Source organism: Pinus tabuliformis, chromosome 1_2, assembly GCF_031772625.1.
Source record: "Pinus tabuliformis cultivar Carrire ecotype Pingquan chromosome 1_2, CPIR1, whole genome shotgun sequence".
NCBI lineage: Eukaryota > Viridiplantae > Streptophyta > Pinopsida > Pinales > Pinaceae > Pinus > Pinus tabuliformis.
The window spans coordinates 1,054,648,451-1,054,662,161 of record NC_142298.1 but is presented as its reverse complement, the minus strand read 5'-3'; the positions used below and the strand labels follow the sequence as shown (position 1 = coordinate 1,054,662,161).

At 38.1% G+C, this 13,711-nt stretch overlaps 1 protein-coding gene and 1 pseudogene across 23 annotated transcripts; both read left to right on the top strand.

The window, feature by feature from the left end:
- The first annotated feature begins 5,362 nt into the window (after positions 1-5,362).
- LOC149209761 (vesicle-associated protein 4-2-like) lies at positions 5,363-9,185 on the top strand. 22 transcript variants are annotated; one of them, XR_016252897.1, is made up of 8 exons: positions 5,367-5,987; positions 6,075-6,305; positions 6,479-6,556; positions 6,676-6,798; positions 6,980-7,853; positions 8,047-8,127; positions 8,303-8,415; positions 9,069-9,185. XR_016252897.1 is itself a non-coding variant. In XM_089396501.1 (6 exons), exons 2-6 carry the CDS (start codon positions 5,958-5,960, stop codon positions 7,037-7,039), a joined length of 327 nt encoding a protein of 108 aa, XP_089252627.1. In that variant the 5' UTR covers positions 5,363-5,635; positions 5,844-5,957; the 3' UTR covers positions 7,040-9,185. The 22 variants fall into 22 exon arrangements, 7 of the variants coding, with proteins under 7 accessions (XP_089252627.1, XP_089252629.1, XP_089252625.1 ...); XR_016252896.1 differs by having other exon boundaries at positions 9,066-9,185; XR_016252901.1 differs by lacking the exon at positions 8,303-8,415 and having other exon boundaries at positions 5,365-5,987; positions 7,819-7,853; positions 9,066-9,185.
- Positions 9,181-10,327, top strand: LOC149209760 (transcription factor GAMYB-like; annotated as a pseudogene). The gene is made up of 3 exons (XR_016253096.1): positions 9,181-9,188; positions 9,373-10,064; positions 10,266-10,327. The product of XR_016253096.1 is annotated as a transcription factor GAMYB-like (transcript).
- The last annotated feature ends 3,384 nt before the right edge of the window (positions 10,328-13,711 follow it).

The window sequence follows — 13,711 nt, the reverse complement described above, 5'->3', positions numbered from 1 at the left end:
AAGAGAGTTGCAGAGGAGGGCCTTGCCAAAAGACCGCAAATGTAAGAGACCCCATCCGCCGGACCTCTTCGGCCTGGAGATTGAATCCATTTTTGCCAAGTGAATCTTAGAATGTTGAGAACGCCCTCCCCATAAAAAATTTGCTGATAAAGAGACCATTTTTCGAACAATAGCAGCAGGCAGGAAATAGAGGTGAGCCCAATAGACCGCAAGCTGGGAGAGAACAGATTGAACCAGGATGAGTCTGCCTCCAAGGGATAAAAAGCGCAGCTCCCATCTTGAGATTTTTTTGAAATACCGGTCAATCAGCCAAGCCCAATCCTGGTTGCGATACGCTTTTGGCTTGAGGAAAAAGCCCAAATATTTGAAGCCGTCTTTAATTGATGCCAAATTGACACCAAATAGAGCAGCAATCCATTGCGCCAGCTCCAGATTTGAGTCGTTGTGATATAAAATGGATTTGGCTCTGTTAATGACCAAGCCCGATGCGGATTGGAACTTCTGAAAGATACCTGAAAGGCATAACCAGCTAGATTTACAGAGCATAGCAAATAAAAGAATGTCATCAACAAACAGATTATGTGAAAGAAAGATATTCTTGCAAATCTTTATCGGAACACATCGATGCTCGGCAACTGCATTGTTGATCTGCGAACTGAGAGTGTTCATGACTAGGATAAAAAGAAGAGGAGAGAGAGGACATCCTTGACGAAGTCCTCTTTCCGCCTGAAAGGGAGATGAAGGGGATCCATTAATGATGACTGAGAATTGAACGTTCTCAACGCAGGCCATCACCCAATTAATTCCTTGAGACCTCAGACCAATTTTTGCAAGAAGCATACGGAGGAACCCCCAGTCCACACAGTCGTATGCCTTTTCCAGATCAACCTTTAAAACAGCAGCATCAATATTTTTTGATAAGACAGAGAACAAACACTCTTGGGTCGAGGCGACTGCATCTAGAATATTTCTGTGTTTTAAAAACGCATGTTGATCCCTGGAAATGAAAGAGTTAAGGACCGGTTTCATTCTCTCGGCAATAATCTTTGAAATGACTTTGAAGAGGATGTTGCACAATGCAATAGGCCTGTAATCTGCAAATGAATCAGACTGTTCCTTTTTGGGAATGAGCGCTATAAATGTAGCTGTGAGAGCGTTGTTGATATTCCCTGACATACGGGTAGCATCCACCATCCCCAGCAGATCATCTTTGAACAAGTCGTAGAAGTGTGAGAAGAATTCGATCGGCCATCCATCTGGCCCAGGACTTTTGTCCTTTTGAAACTTTTTTATGACTTCATAAAGTTCCTCTTCCGTGATGGCCTTGAAAAATTCTGCATTGGCAGCTTCATCAAACATAACAGGAACCTGTTCAATCATCCAAAGAACGTCATTAATCTCATTTGGCCGCCTCCTGTATTGCTTCTGGAAGAATTTTGTAGCCTCCATCTCTATGTCCTGCTGTGAATGAACGAAGCCTCCATTTTCATCCTCGATCTTCCAGATCGAGTTTCTAATCCTTCGCGCATTTGCAAAATTATGGAAGAATCTTGTATTACGATCACCCTCCTTGAGCCAAATCGCTCTACTTTTGAGCCTCCAGGATGATTCTTCTTTAAGCAGCAACGCTTGTTTCATTTTCTCCAAGGATCTGAGATGAATTTTTTGATCAAAAGACATAGAATCATAGGAAACCGAGTCAGATAAAATCCTTAGCTCCTTCTTTATATCTTCAAGCGCCTTTTTATCAATCCTCCTCTTTTTAATTATCCAATCCTTTGCTGTCTCCCTCAGCGATTGGATCTTATCACGAAAGGTAGAGAAGGATGTCCTCTCCGACTGCTTTAATTCCTCCCATTTTTTTGTTATGAGAACATTGAAGGACTCATCCTTAAGATAGGTTCTGTTAAACTTGAATGAGTAACCCAACTTACGTTCCAAGACCCTCCATTCAAGGTAGATGGGGCGATGATCAGACGTATAGTCATTTCCAGTGCATGCCACCGGCATTCCCCATTGCTCTATTATACTGGCATTGATGATAAAACGGTCAAGACGTTTAGCTATGAACCCCGAACCAGATTTGCAATTATTCCACGTTGGAGCCATCCTTTTAGGAATTACATCAACCAGGTTCCTATTAAGGAATTCCGAACGAAGTCTATCAGCAAAAGGATCGGACTTCCTGCAGTTGCCCCAGCATTCGTTAGAATTCAAAGCTATATTAAGGTCCCCAGCAATCAATAGAGATTCGATATCTAGGATTTCCGATGCAAACAGCAGATCCCAAAAGGATGATTTGTTCCTGTAAGGCCCATAGATGTTCAAAATATTTAAGATCTTGGGCTGACCCCTGACCAAAGCTGAGATAAGAATGCCTGCACAACATTTATAGGCTTTAGCTTTGACCCGAGTCGGATCCCACATGACTGCCAATCCTCCCGACAAACCATCAGCATCTGAAGCAACGATATACCAGGATGGAAACATCCTTCTGAAGAAGGCTATAGAGATCTTACTTGAGTGCATTGTTTCCTGAATGAAGATGATATGAGAGTGGGCAGATAAGAAAATCTCTTTTAGCGCCAGAAATTTAGGGGCGGCACCCAAACCCCTGATATTCAGAGAAGTCAGGAAGGTCATTTGGATGGTTGTCCAGCCATACATGCTCTAAGAGGCTGAGGCGCAGGAGACTCAGAGATTGGTACTTCAACAAGGGAGAGATTAGTAATGCCATAGTCTGAAACAATTGTTCTACCTCTAAAATGGCGGGAATCCCCTCTCTTCTTTTTCCGGACAGTGATATTCTTTGCAGAATTGGGGCTGATGGATGGGAAGGAGGGCTTATGAATAGTTAAAGGCTCGAGGATCGAAGGGTTCCTGTGAAGGAGAAAATCAATATCGCTGTCTGATTTATTAAATGGCGATTTTGTCGGGGAATTAACAGGCGAGGGAGTAGGCATAGGCTCCTTACCTCTGGGGAGATGAGCGGGGGGCGTGACCGATGAAGGGGTCGAAGAACTGAGCATAATGGGGCATGTCCCAACCATAAAGTCGCCTTTATCCATGGGAGAAGGAGAGGGCACCGGATTATCTTCGATTGGCTCGGGGATGGAAGGGCATTTCAAAACCGGTGAGGGCGGATCATGAGAAAAGAACTAAGAAGAGGTCTTAACCTAGGAAGGCACACGATTGAGAAGGCCATCTGCGTCATCACACTGAGATTCCACAGCAGTGATTCTTCCCTTCCGGAGAGGAAAACGCTTGGTTTTCCGTTTAAAGTGGAGCCTGCAATTATTGATGAGATGACTTGTGCGGTGACATAGAGAGCACCGGAAAGGAATTCCCCAATAGTCTAGTCTTTGGCAAATCGTGGAGCCTTCCCATGTAATCTCAATTTGCTCCGGATAACCCCCTTTGTAGGGTTTTTCAATCAGAACCCATGCAATCCTTTTATCTTTCTCCCCTCTGACCCAAGGATCAACGTAAATAGATTTTCCAACTGAATTACCAATCTCCATGAGAGTTTCAACAGACCATAATTCCAACGGTAAATTGGGGAGTTTGACCCAAATCATGCAATTAGATGGTGTATTTTTTAGAGGGTCAAAACCCATATACCATCGAGATAGAAACAAGAAGCTCCTACCAACAACCCAAGGTTTATTGAGGATCATTTCTAGATCAGATATTTTCTGAAAGTGAAAGGAAAACCAGTCTTTCATCAGCCGAGAAATGACTGAGATATAACCAATCAGAGGGAGCCATTTAGAAGATAGCCATGATCTCATTTCGACCTCGGTCATCTCTGGAAAATGCCATTTCCCGATGAGAGCGAGCTTCTGAAGGCTATCAATACGAGCAGACAAAGTCGCACTGGAGACAGAAACTGCCTTTGGGGGAGGAATGGTTTTGACCGGGTTCCATGAATTCATGGGGCGGTTCCCCTTGCCTTGATCTATACCACCTTTGGGGAAGATAGGACCCTTTTTGTCTGAATCCACACCCGGGCAAAAAGGAGGTGATGTGGCCTGACAGGAGGGGAGTAACATCTCGTCCACCGTGGCATGCCATTTCAGATTAAAAACAGCAGATTCATGTGCCTCCTCAGCCTCAATGGCAGCCGAGAAAAGAGCCTTCGTGGCCGGAGAGTCACTGTCAACCGACATAAATGAGACAGATAGAATGAAGGGAAAGAGCCTGACAAGAGGTACTAACGATCTTCAAATAAGCCTGGATGACAAGATCACTAGATGGAAGTATCTATAGGAGAAAGTACCACTAAGAGGATCCCTGTAGATTTTGTCAGGGTAGCTAGATATAGATTTAATGAAATTCCTGGATGAGAGTACCCCAAATCCCAAAAAAGAAACTATAAGAACAGGGGGGATACAATTCTAGGATCTGCTTGAATTAAATGGATGGCAGAAGAGAAGCAATAGCACCGTCAATATGTCGTTTTGCCTGGAATCGAGAACCTTCAGTGCAGAAAAGGATGGCAGTATTGCACCCCTTGGAGTTAATGCAACGTTCTATGGACAGATATCAAATTTGAAAAGAAAACCCGGTAACTTACCGGCACAAGATGACAAACTCCAAAGTTATTAGAGAAAGCGAGCTACCCTGCGCTAATTAATTTAATTTAATTTATTTGCGGCCGATTAATTCTCCAAAACATTCGCCGTTCATTAATTCTGCGCCGCATTTGAGGCGATTAAGTCTCGCAAGATTTGAAGTTACCTCGAAACCTCATTTATTCAATTAAGTTACAAGTGAGTTCATAAATGTAAGAGAAAAATTCAATTACTTTTTGAAAAACAAATCTCGTGTAAATTAATTTCTTTTGGATTGGTATACAAATAAAAATTAATAAATAATGAGAAGGGGAGATTAATGGCCTTTATGTTTATGTTGTTATTTTTTATTTTATTTTTTTTCCAGGAAATTAGATGTTTATATTATTTTCTTAAAATGATTTGTGATATTTTAAGTAAATTATTAATTTAAATAAAATTAAAATTATGATAATTAAGGTTAACAAAAAGGTGGTTTAAAAAAAAATGTAGTGTAAGTTTATGTTAAAAGAGATTTAATTTTACAAATATTTAAATGTTAGTTTTAATTTCCATTTAAAATGATAATATAAAATAGAAAAAAGAATGTTTAAACACTCACAGAAGTGGTAAAGTTTTTTAATGTAATAAGAGGAAAAAATAATTTTCAATATTTAGACCGATAGGCCTTCCTTTGGAACAGACTTTCGTCATCCTTTTGTCCCTGTGATTGACACGTGTTTTCTATTTTGTCCCTGTGATTGACACATGTTTTCCATATTCAGCGAGCATCTGTACAGAGAGAGAGTGCGCAGAAGAGTCAGTTTGAATTAGGTATAGAATTTATTGCTGGATAATGGGATGTGCTCCAGCTATGATGCAAAACGTTTCATTTCCGACAATCGCGAAATCAGATAGATGGTTTTGAAGGCAGGGAAAGAATGGCTGCTAAATCCGAAGAATGGCTCGATGCGCATGGGATGCCCGCTCCATATGAAAAAGCTACCAGAGCGCTTATTGACCCTTTGAAAGGGAGGATCTCAGATCATGCTCTTATTTACGCTGATCTTCTTCTCTACTCTGTATTGTATTTGCTTCGCTACTTTCTTGCACATATTTTTTTGGTTCGGTGCCTTGGCTTGGTTTATTTCATGTCCATATTTTTTTATTATCACTGCATGGCCATGCGTTTCGTATTTCTTGATTTTCCCATTTGTTTGGATTGGATTATAATGGTTGGTGAGTTTACTATTGGAGAAAAATTCCTCTGATAAACCCTTGTTTCACTAGGGTTTCTACCTCATACACAAGACTGTTGTTCTTGGCTTACGGTCGTCACTAATGACTGTCTTATGTTTCATCTTCTTCGTTGCCTTGCTCTGGTTCGTAGCCGAATGAACAAGCATGGCTTGCAGTTTCGGCAACAACTTAAAGGTCTCACTAATTATTGTTCCTTCTTTGTTTAACTACCATTTTTTTTTTTTATCTCAGCTGAACAACCTCAGCCTCTTATGATTGCAGTGTCAGGGTTCGGTCCTCTTCAACAAGCGTTTAGAGGTATTATGAGGTATTATGTTGAAAACCCCTATTCTTTTCGTCTATCTTCAGCAATAATGCTCCAGGGTCTGTGTTAAGTTTGGGTATGTTTTGTATGCAGGGTCTATGTTAAGTTTGAGTTTGCTTTGTATGCAGACTAGTTATCAATACATAAGCGATTATCATGGAAAATACTTTCAGATGACAAGAGTCTGGGTATAATATTAGTCTGTAGGAACCTTTCTTCTGGTTGTGGCATGGTTTAAATTTATATTCATGTTTACACAAGTATATGGTTTGCGATTTTTCCAAAAAGGATTTTGCCACTCTCAAACTCTTGGTTTGCCTTTGTAAATTTCAACTTACATGACCATTGTATTGACCTAAAGTTTGAAGAGAATAAGGAGTCGCTGGCAGTGGAGAAAGTATTTTGTGAGGTATTTCTTGATCCACAACAACCATCCAAGGTATAATTTATGGCTCTTCACAAGATGAGCTCATTTTTTATTCATATCATTCAAATTAAGTTGCTTTTTCATTTATTTTAGCCACTCGAAAGCCCTGGAATGTTGGTTATTTCTACAAGGAGTTGGAGAAATTGAATAAGCTTATAGCAGAAACAGAAGTTGATAACGAAGCATGCAAGGAGCCTGTAGATGACAAGGCTGCAAAACCTCTTGGTCGTACAGAATGTGCCCTAGATGAATGGGTAAGGATTTTGTTCTTTTGAGTATTATTTGCTTTCAAAGGTCTTTCCACGGATTGTATGTCGATAATTTTTCAATGAGACTTGGTTGTGCTACTCATTCTATGTACGTTAGATTGTTTCTTGACGTTCATGTAACTTTTATTTATTTAGAGGTTGTTAATAAATTATTTTTGTGTTGTAGAAGGTACGAAGAGAGAGATATCTGGCCAGACAACCAGCTGAAGGAGCAAGCTCTGTGTGAATATATTAGATGTTTATGAGGGGAACAATGTGTTTGTTCTGTTAGGAATCAGTTGATGCTTATTTTCTTTGGAGGTTTAATAGCATACAGGGGAAGATGAATTTGGACATTATAGAATCGAGCGTCAACATTTTCGCCGATTCTTTTAAAATTCCTCTACTTTTAGACAATAACAGGGAGTCCACTCCATGTGGTGTCCATTCAATGAAATCACCCGTTCTTTAACATGCCCCTATCGTTCTTGGACCGAACTCCGTCCCCGATTTCCGAGACCAAAAACTGCGCTCCTAAAAGCTCTTCTTCATGTGTGCATTTTGGTTTATGAAACCCCAATTTGTATAAAAATATTTTATACGATAACGATGTTTGTGGTTCAATGCATTTTATCCCCATGCATGGGAGATAACTTGTTGGAAGGAGACCATGAGAAGTTCATTAACTATTAGAATAAAAAACAGAAATTCAGAAGTTCATTAACTATTAGAGTCTCAATGATGATTTTGATCGGACATTGACTCAAATTCAATGTTTTTAAACTTGCATATGTGCTTTTTATTTTTTATCATTTTCGTTTTCAGAATAAGTGTACGCCACATTAATAGATACCGGATCAACCATTGCCAAATATGAAAAGAAGTTTACAAGAATTAGGGTAAACTTATTTCTTTTCTTAGGTTGTAAATCTGACGAAACTAGGGGCGCGTATTGATAGCTCATGCATTTTTCTTGTAGTTATTATTTTTTACGTGAAACCTCAAGTCGTTTTTATCATTGTACAGATGAAACTGGAAAGCAAGTTTCTAGCCTTGTGAAGGTAAGGAATGTCAACAAATCATTTGTAGCCTTTAAAGTAAGTATGATTAGAAAGTCAAGCTTCATATCAAAGCAGAAGATTTCAATTGGATTCAGGTAGTTATGTATACATTGTCAATCCAACCAGATCTCATTCAAAAGAAGTTCTCGATTGTTTTACTCTGTTACTAAATGTTTTTGAATGATGCTTGCAGTTCCAGTAAAATGCTCCCAAAATATCTTTTATGAGACCTCCAAATGGTATCCTTGGTCAAAAGATTCCATAACTACAACTGGTAAAATACACGTCTTGGTGCTATAAAATACTTAGTTTTACTTTCTGAGCTATATGGTACTTGGGAGCATGGATCTAAACAATACCTTTTCTTTATAATTAAATCAACGTTATGTTTGGATGTTATGTGTGGCTTATAAAAGAGGTTTTCTGCCAATGATGATAATTTGGTGCAGTTATAAAATTTGTAGAGCAGCCAAAAAACCCTCAGAAAAAGAAGAAGACGAAGGATAAATTCAAAATTGTGAGCTTTAACCTAAGAGAGGGCATTGAATTTACTCTGGAACTGGTATGTGGAGTTCTGTTTTAGAAATTCTTAGAACCACCGTCCACTGCTTCCAACCCTTTTGATTCAACACGAACATACTATTATTATACCTTTCAACCATAATTAGGCATTCTTCTCATGGCTGAGACATTCATTAAATTTCTTTATCTTTAATTTTCTCAGCGCCCTATTTTGATTGATTTAATATTAGCTCTTTTGTGTGGATTTTAGATTTTTTAATATTGGTAGAATCTTTACGTAAATTGTGGTTTTGGCATTTTTTATTATAATTTTGATATTTTTTAAGATATACTTAGTTTCTATGAAATTGGATCACTATTTCATCCCTTTGTAAAAATAGTATATGTTAAATAATAATCATTTTGTTCTTTCTGTGGATTTAAGGCACTGGAATTTGAAATGTTTATTCTTTTGTTATCAAAACTGAAACATGACCATTGTCCTGATTTGAAGTTTGACGAGAATAAGGAGTCACTAGTAGTGGAGAATGAATTGCGTGTGGTATTTCTTGATCCACAACAACCATCCAAGATATAATTTATGGTTCTTCACGAGATGGGCTCAATTTTTATTCAGGTCATTCAAATTAAATTGGTTTTGCATTCATTTTTGTCACTTGAAAGCCCTAAAATGTTGGTTGTTTCTACAAGGAGCTCGAGAAATTGAAGAAGCCTATAGAAGAAATAGAATCTCATAACGAAGCACACAAGAAGCCTGTAGATGACAACGCTGCAAAACCTCATGGTCCTACAGAAGGCGTCCTAGATGAATGGGTAAGGATTTTATTCTTTTGAGTATTAGTTGCTTTCAAAGCTCTTTCCATAGATTGAATGATGGTAATTTTTCAATGAGACTTTGTTGTTCTGCTCATGCTGTGTACCTTAGATTGTTTCTTGAAGTTCATGTAATTGTTATTTATTTAGAGGTTGTTAATAAATTATTTACGTGTTGTAGAAGGTATGAAGAGAGAGATGTATGGCAAGACAAGCAACTGAAGGAGAAAATTCTATGTGAATATATTAGATTGGATGGGTCGTCATGTGCTTAGCCTCCCAGATTGGATGGGTTTGGGGCAAATGGTTTTCCTTATGATCCTAATCTGAGCAACAGGAATTCCAATCATAATCTATCAACATCCCTTGGGGGTTTGAAGACTGGCAGCCATGTCCTTTTCATTGGAAATCTCTCTCCTCCTACACCCTTATCAAGTGTGAAGTTGTGAAGTTGGAGCTCCCTTCAAGCCAGCTTGCGGAGTCTGTGCATACCACTGGCACGCGTATGGAGACAATTACTACTCCTACAGAAAATAACTCATACACACTACCACCTTCTATTCCATCCACCCATGTTGATGGCTTCTCCCCACACAACTGTGGGTTGTTATAAGCTTTACTGCATGAGTCTCAAGCAATGGGTGGTGGCCAGAATAAGCAATCTTCATAAATGATTACACAATTGCCATCAATCTCATCAAGAAGTAACTTGACCAATTGTGTTGGAGCAAGTGAGTTAGAAATAGAATGTGGTGAATACAGTTATCCAATCACCCCTCTGGGTGGTCCTGCTGCTTCAATATTCAGTGAAAACACCTCCCCAGCTCTTGAGCACCAGTCCATGGGTTGAGTCATCATTCGCTCAGTCAGCAATTGGTAAGTGTTTCCATTCAGTGAGTTGTTTTCATGAAAATAATAGGGAAAACACATGGATTTTCATCTCTTAACATATTTCTATTTTGGAAACTACATAAACCTATTATTGCAACTAAAGGTACTAAATCTGCTACAGTCTCACCCCTCTTTTTGAGAAGGCTCATTTTTTTTATTGCATTTTTGTCACGGGTGAACATAAAGATTGAAGAGCGCAACGAATTTATGTCTAGCACTAACTGTGGAGATGAAGAATTTCCACGTTATTGAACCTTGCAAGGCCAAATGTTTCCCCTGTCTTAGATTGGTATGATTCCTATGCTGAGCTTGTTGAGAAAGAGCAATATGCTATTAGCGATGTTCTTGCCACTCTAATCAATGATGATTTCTATGTAGATATTCAACAGATGGCTTCAGGACCTTCTACATCAAATCATGTTTGGGGGCTTGGTTCTTGCCACTGGAATAATATGCCTGGTGTCACACAAATTGTTGATCTTCCTTGAGATTTCGAATTTCATCATTAACTATAATATAGGGTCTTGAAGACAGTCGATGTATCAAGACAGTGTAAACAAGAGCTAATTCAATGAATTTTTGCAGTTGATAGTCTTCAACACGTAGCTATGACAGGTTAACTGGATTTAAAATGCAAAAGCAAGCATATTTATAGTTTATTAAAGTGCTATCCATCTACTATGTGTGGCCTAAGCCAGATATTAGAGGCAAAGACTAAGTTTCAATTAGATTAGTAGGTTCTTTTGCTGGAGTAGCAGTAGTCAGGTTAAATTGTTGTAAATGTGTAGTTGGATAGTCATTGTAGAAGGTCTATGATATAGAATTCTAATTCACTACAAATTATCATGATCTATTGGTACTTAAGTAATTCTCCTTAATGGTTTGGATTCTAGTGGTCTCGTGTGTTTGATCAGAATTTTTGGAAATATAGCATTTGATGATATATTTGATGTTGTTACGTTTGTGTTTGATTCTTATTTTATCCACTTTTCTTCCAATTATGTTTTGATGGAATTCAGTGAGAAGTTATGGTTTTATGTGAAAAACAGCATGTGTCTTCTGTTTATGACCTTTGTATCTCAAATGCATGAATTTTAAAGAAAATTTGTTTATAAAATACATCCTGATCCCTTTGTTCTTGTGGTCCAGTTTATTTATCCTTTTGCTCAAGAAACCCAGGGTGCTTTGTCATTGAACAATATGGACATTGGTGGGCAACGTTTAAATGTTGAGATGACAAAAGTTACAGTGTGCAGGTTTGCTGAGTGTTTGATCTTCACTTTTGTGTTTATTGTATCCTTTATTATACCCATTCATCTCAAAACCAGTGGCTGTTGGCTTGGTATCACTTATAACTATATACTCCAAACTGCCTTGTACATTTCCAGTACATACCCTATTCAAAAGAGCTTGATGAGGCTGCCATGATGTCTGAGTGACAAGCTCTATTTGCATGTCTGAGTGACAAGCTCTATTTGCATGCCTTTTACTCTCCAAAAAAATGCCTGGCATATGGTGATTAACTGAAAGGATTCAGTTCAACTTCTTTGTTAGGTGTTTGCATGCAAAGTAAGTTGAAGTCTTCATCAACAGATCTAACTCAAGCAGATGCTCAAATGAACTCCAGCCTTTATGCCTTCTATATATTTAAAAATTATAAAACTTTATTTGCATGTCTGAGTGACAAGCTCTATTTGCATGCCTTTTACTCTCCAAAAAAATGCCTGGCATATGGTGATTAACTGAAAGGATTCAGTTCAACTTCTTCATCAACAGATCTAACTCAAGCAGATGCTCAAATGAACTCCAGCCTTTATGCCTTCTATATATTTAAAAATTATAAAACTTTATTGTGTTCAGTAGCACAGATCAAGCTTAACTTCTATGGTTGGTGTTTGCAACTTTGCATGCATTCATGTTCAATGTGACGTCTTAATAGAAAAAATTCTCTTGTGCAATTGTCTGGTTCAACTCCTTCTGCTTGCATGCATGTGTGTATTATGACCTTAAACATGCTTAAGCTAAGGCAGTGAGAAAATACACTCCAGTGGTTAGATTGGGACTATATTTTTCTTTTCTTGCACATGCTTAAGCTACATATTTTCCTTTTCTTGCACAAGAGCATAGTATTTGTTTGCTTTATGCCTTATCTTCTTAAGTTTTTTATGAACTTTGAAAATGCAAATTGCAATGGAATCATTGACAGCGGTTCTTTTGAACAGATTGTCTGTCTGAGGCTCCACAATAACTTTTCTCCTAGTACAATACATTTATAGTGGATGTTGAAGACAACCAATTGCTATATCTACATACTATAAATAATACTTTTACATGGTAACTTCATTTTGTATGCCTTTTCTTTCTTTTTTGAGCCTTCGTTGCTTGACTTTTCTTGTTTTGAAATTAGAGTTTTTTTGTTGGAAGAACAACGATTATAAATAGGTGCACTGATGACTATAAATATACAATGAAACCAGCTATTCATATGATCAAAACATTTTGAAATGGTCTATTTGTCATTCCCAATATAGCAACTAACAAGAAAAACGTGTTGCCTGGTTAACGTGTTAGGATAAATGATCAATGGTTAATTGAAGCATGTCTGGGTAAGTCAAGACATTTGCTTATTAATACTTAATGCTGATTTTGGTATTCAAGATCGTTTATTGATCACAGTCACATTTTGAGACACTGAAATCTCTTAAAGCACAAATACATCTTTTAGCATTTTCGTTGGCAGCTGAACGAACTGCTTGTAGGCTGCAATGTCAGTCATATATTCTACCCTCCCAAGAGTTCATCTATCTTGACCATCTTTACCAGTGAAGAGCCACTGTAACGAACTGCTTGTAGGCTGCAATGTCAGTCATATATTCTACCCTCCCAAGAGTTCATCTATCTTGACCATCTTTGCCAGTGAAGAGCCACTGTAAGCTGTTCACTGTAAGCTGCAAGCTTCTGGTTTTGGCCGAGTTGGTTTAAGTAGGCAAACTACAAAGTTTCCACACAATTGAGTACATTTGAGTACATTTGTTGCTGCATATTTAGTATTTAGATTTCATGTCCCCTCCTTGGAGCAGATGGCTACCCACGAACTCACTTCTTTCCAAAACAAAACAGTTGTATCGCTATGTAAGTGCAAAAGTTTTTTCTGATTGGTGCTATCCCAGAAGAAGAAATTTAGAAATGTTGATGCATATGCTTTAGTCGGATAACCCAGTGTGCTTGCTTGCATACTCATAAATATTTTGTTTATGGTGACAATTTAGAACTGTTGGTGCATATGCTTTAGTCAGATAACCCAGTGTGCTTGCTTGCATACTCATAAATATTTTGTTTAAGGTGAAGTCACCATAAGCAAGTTGATGCATCAACTTGTGGCATCTTATTACCTAATGAATTATTTATGTCAAGGCTATAAGGGTGCTAGAAAATCATTTCATTATGTCAAGGCTATAAGGGTGCTAGAAAATCATCCTTATTTGTCTCTGTATGAGTGTCTCTGCCATCCTTTTTTTTATTGAACCTTGTGCAAGGTATGAGCTGATGTCAGTGACTAAACTAGTTTGTGGTTGCAAAAATTCTACATTAGTCTTTAGAAAAATATAAGTTATAGGCTATGTTTGGGATTT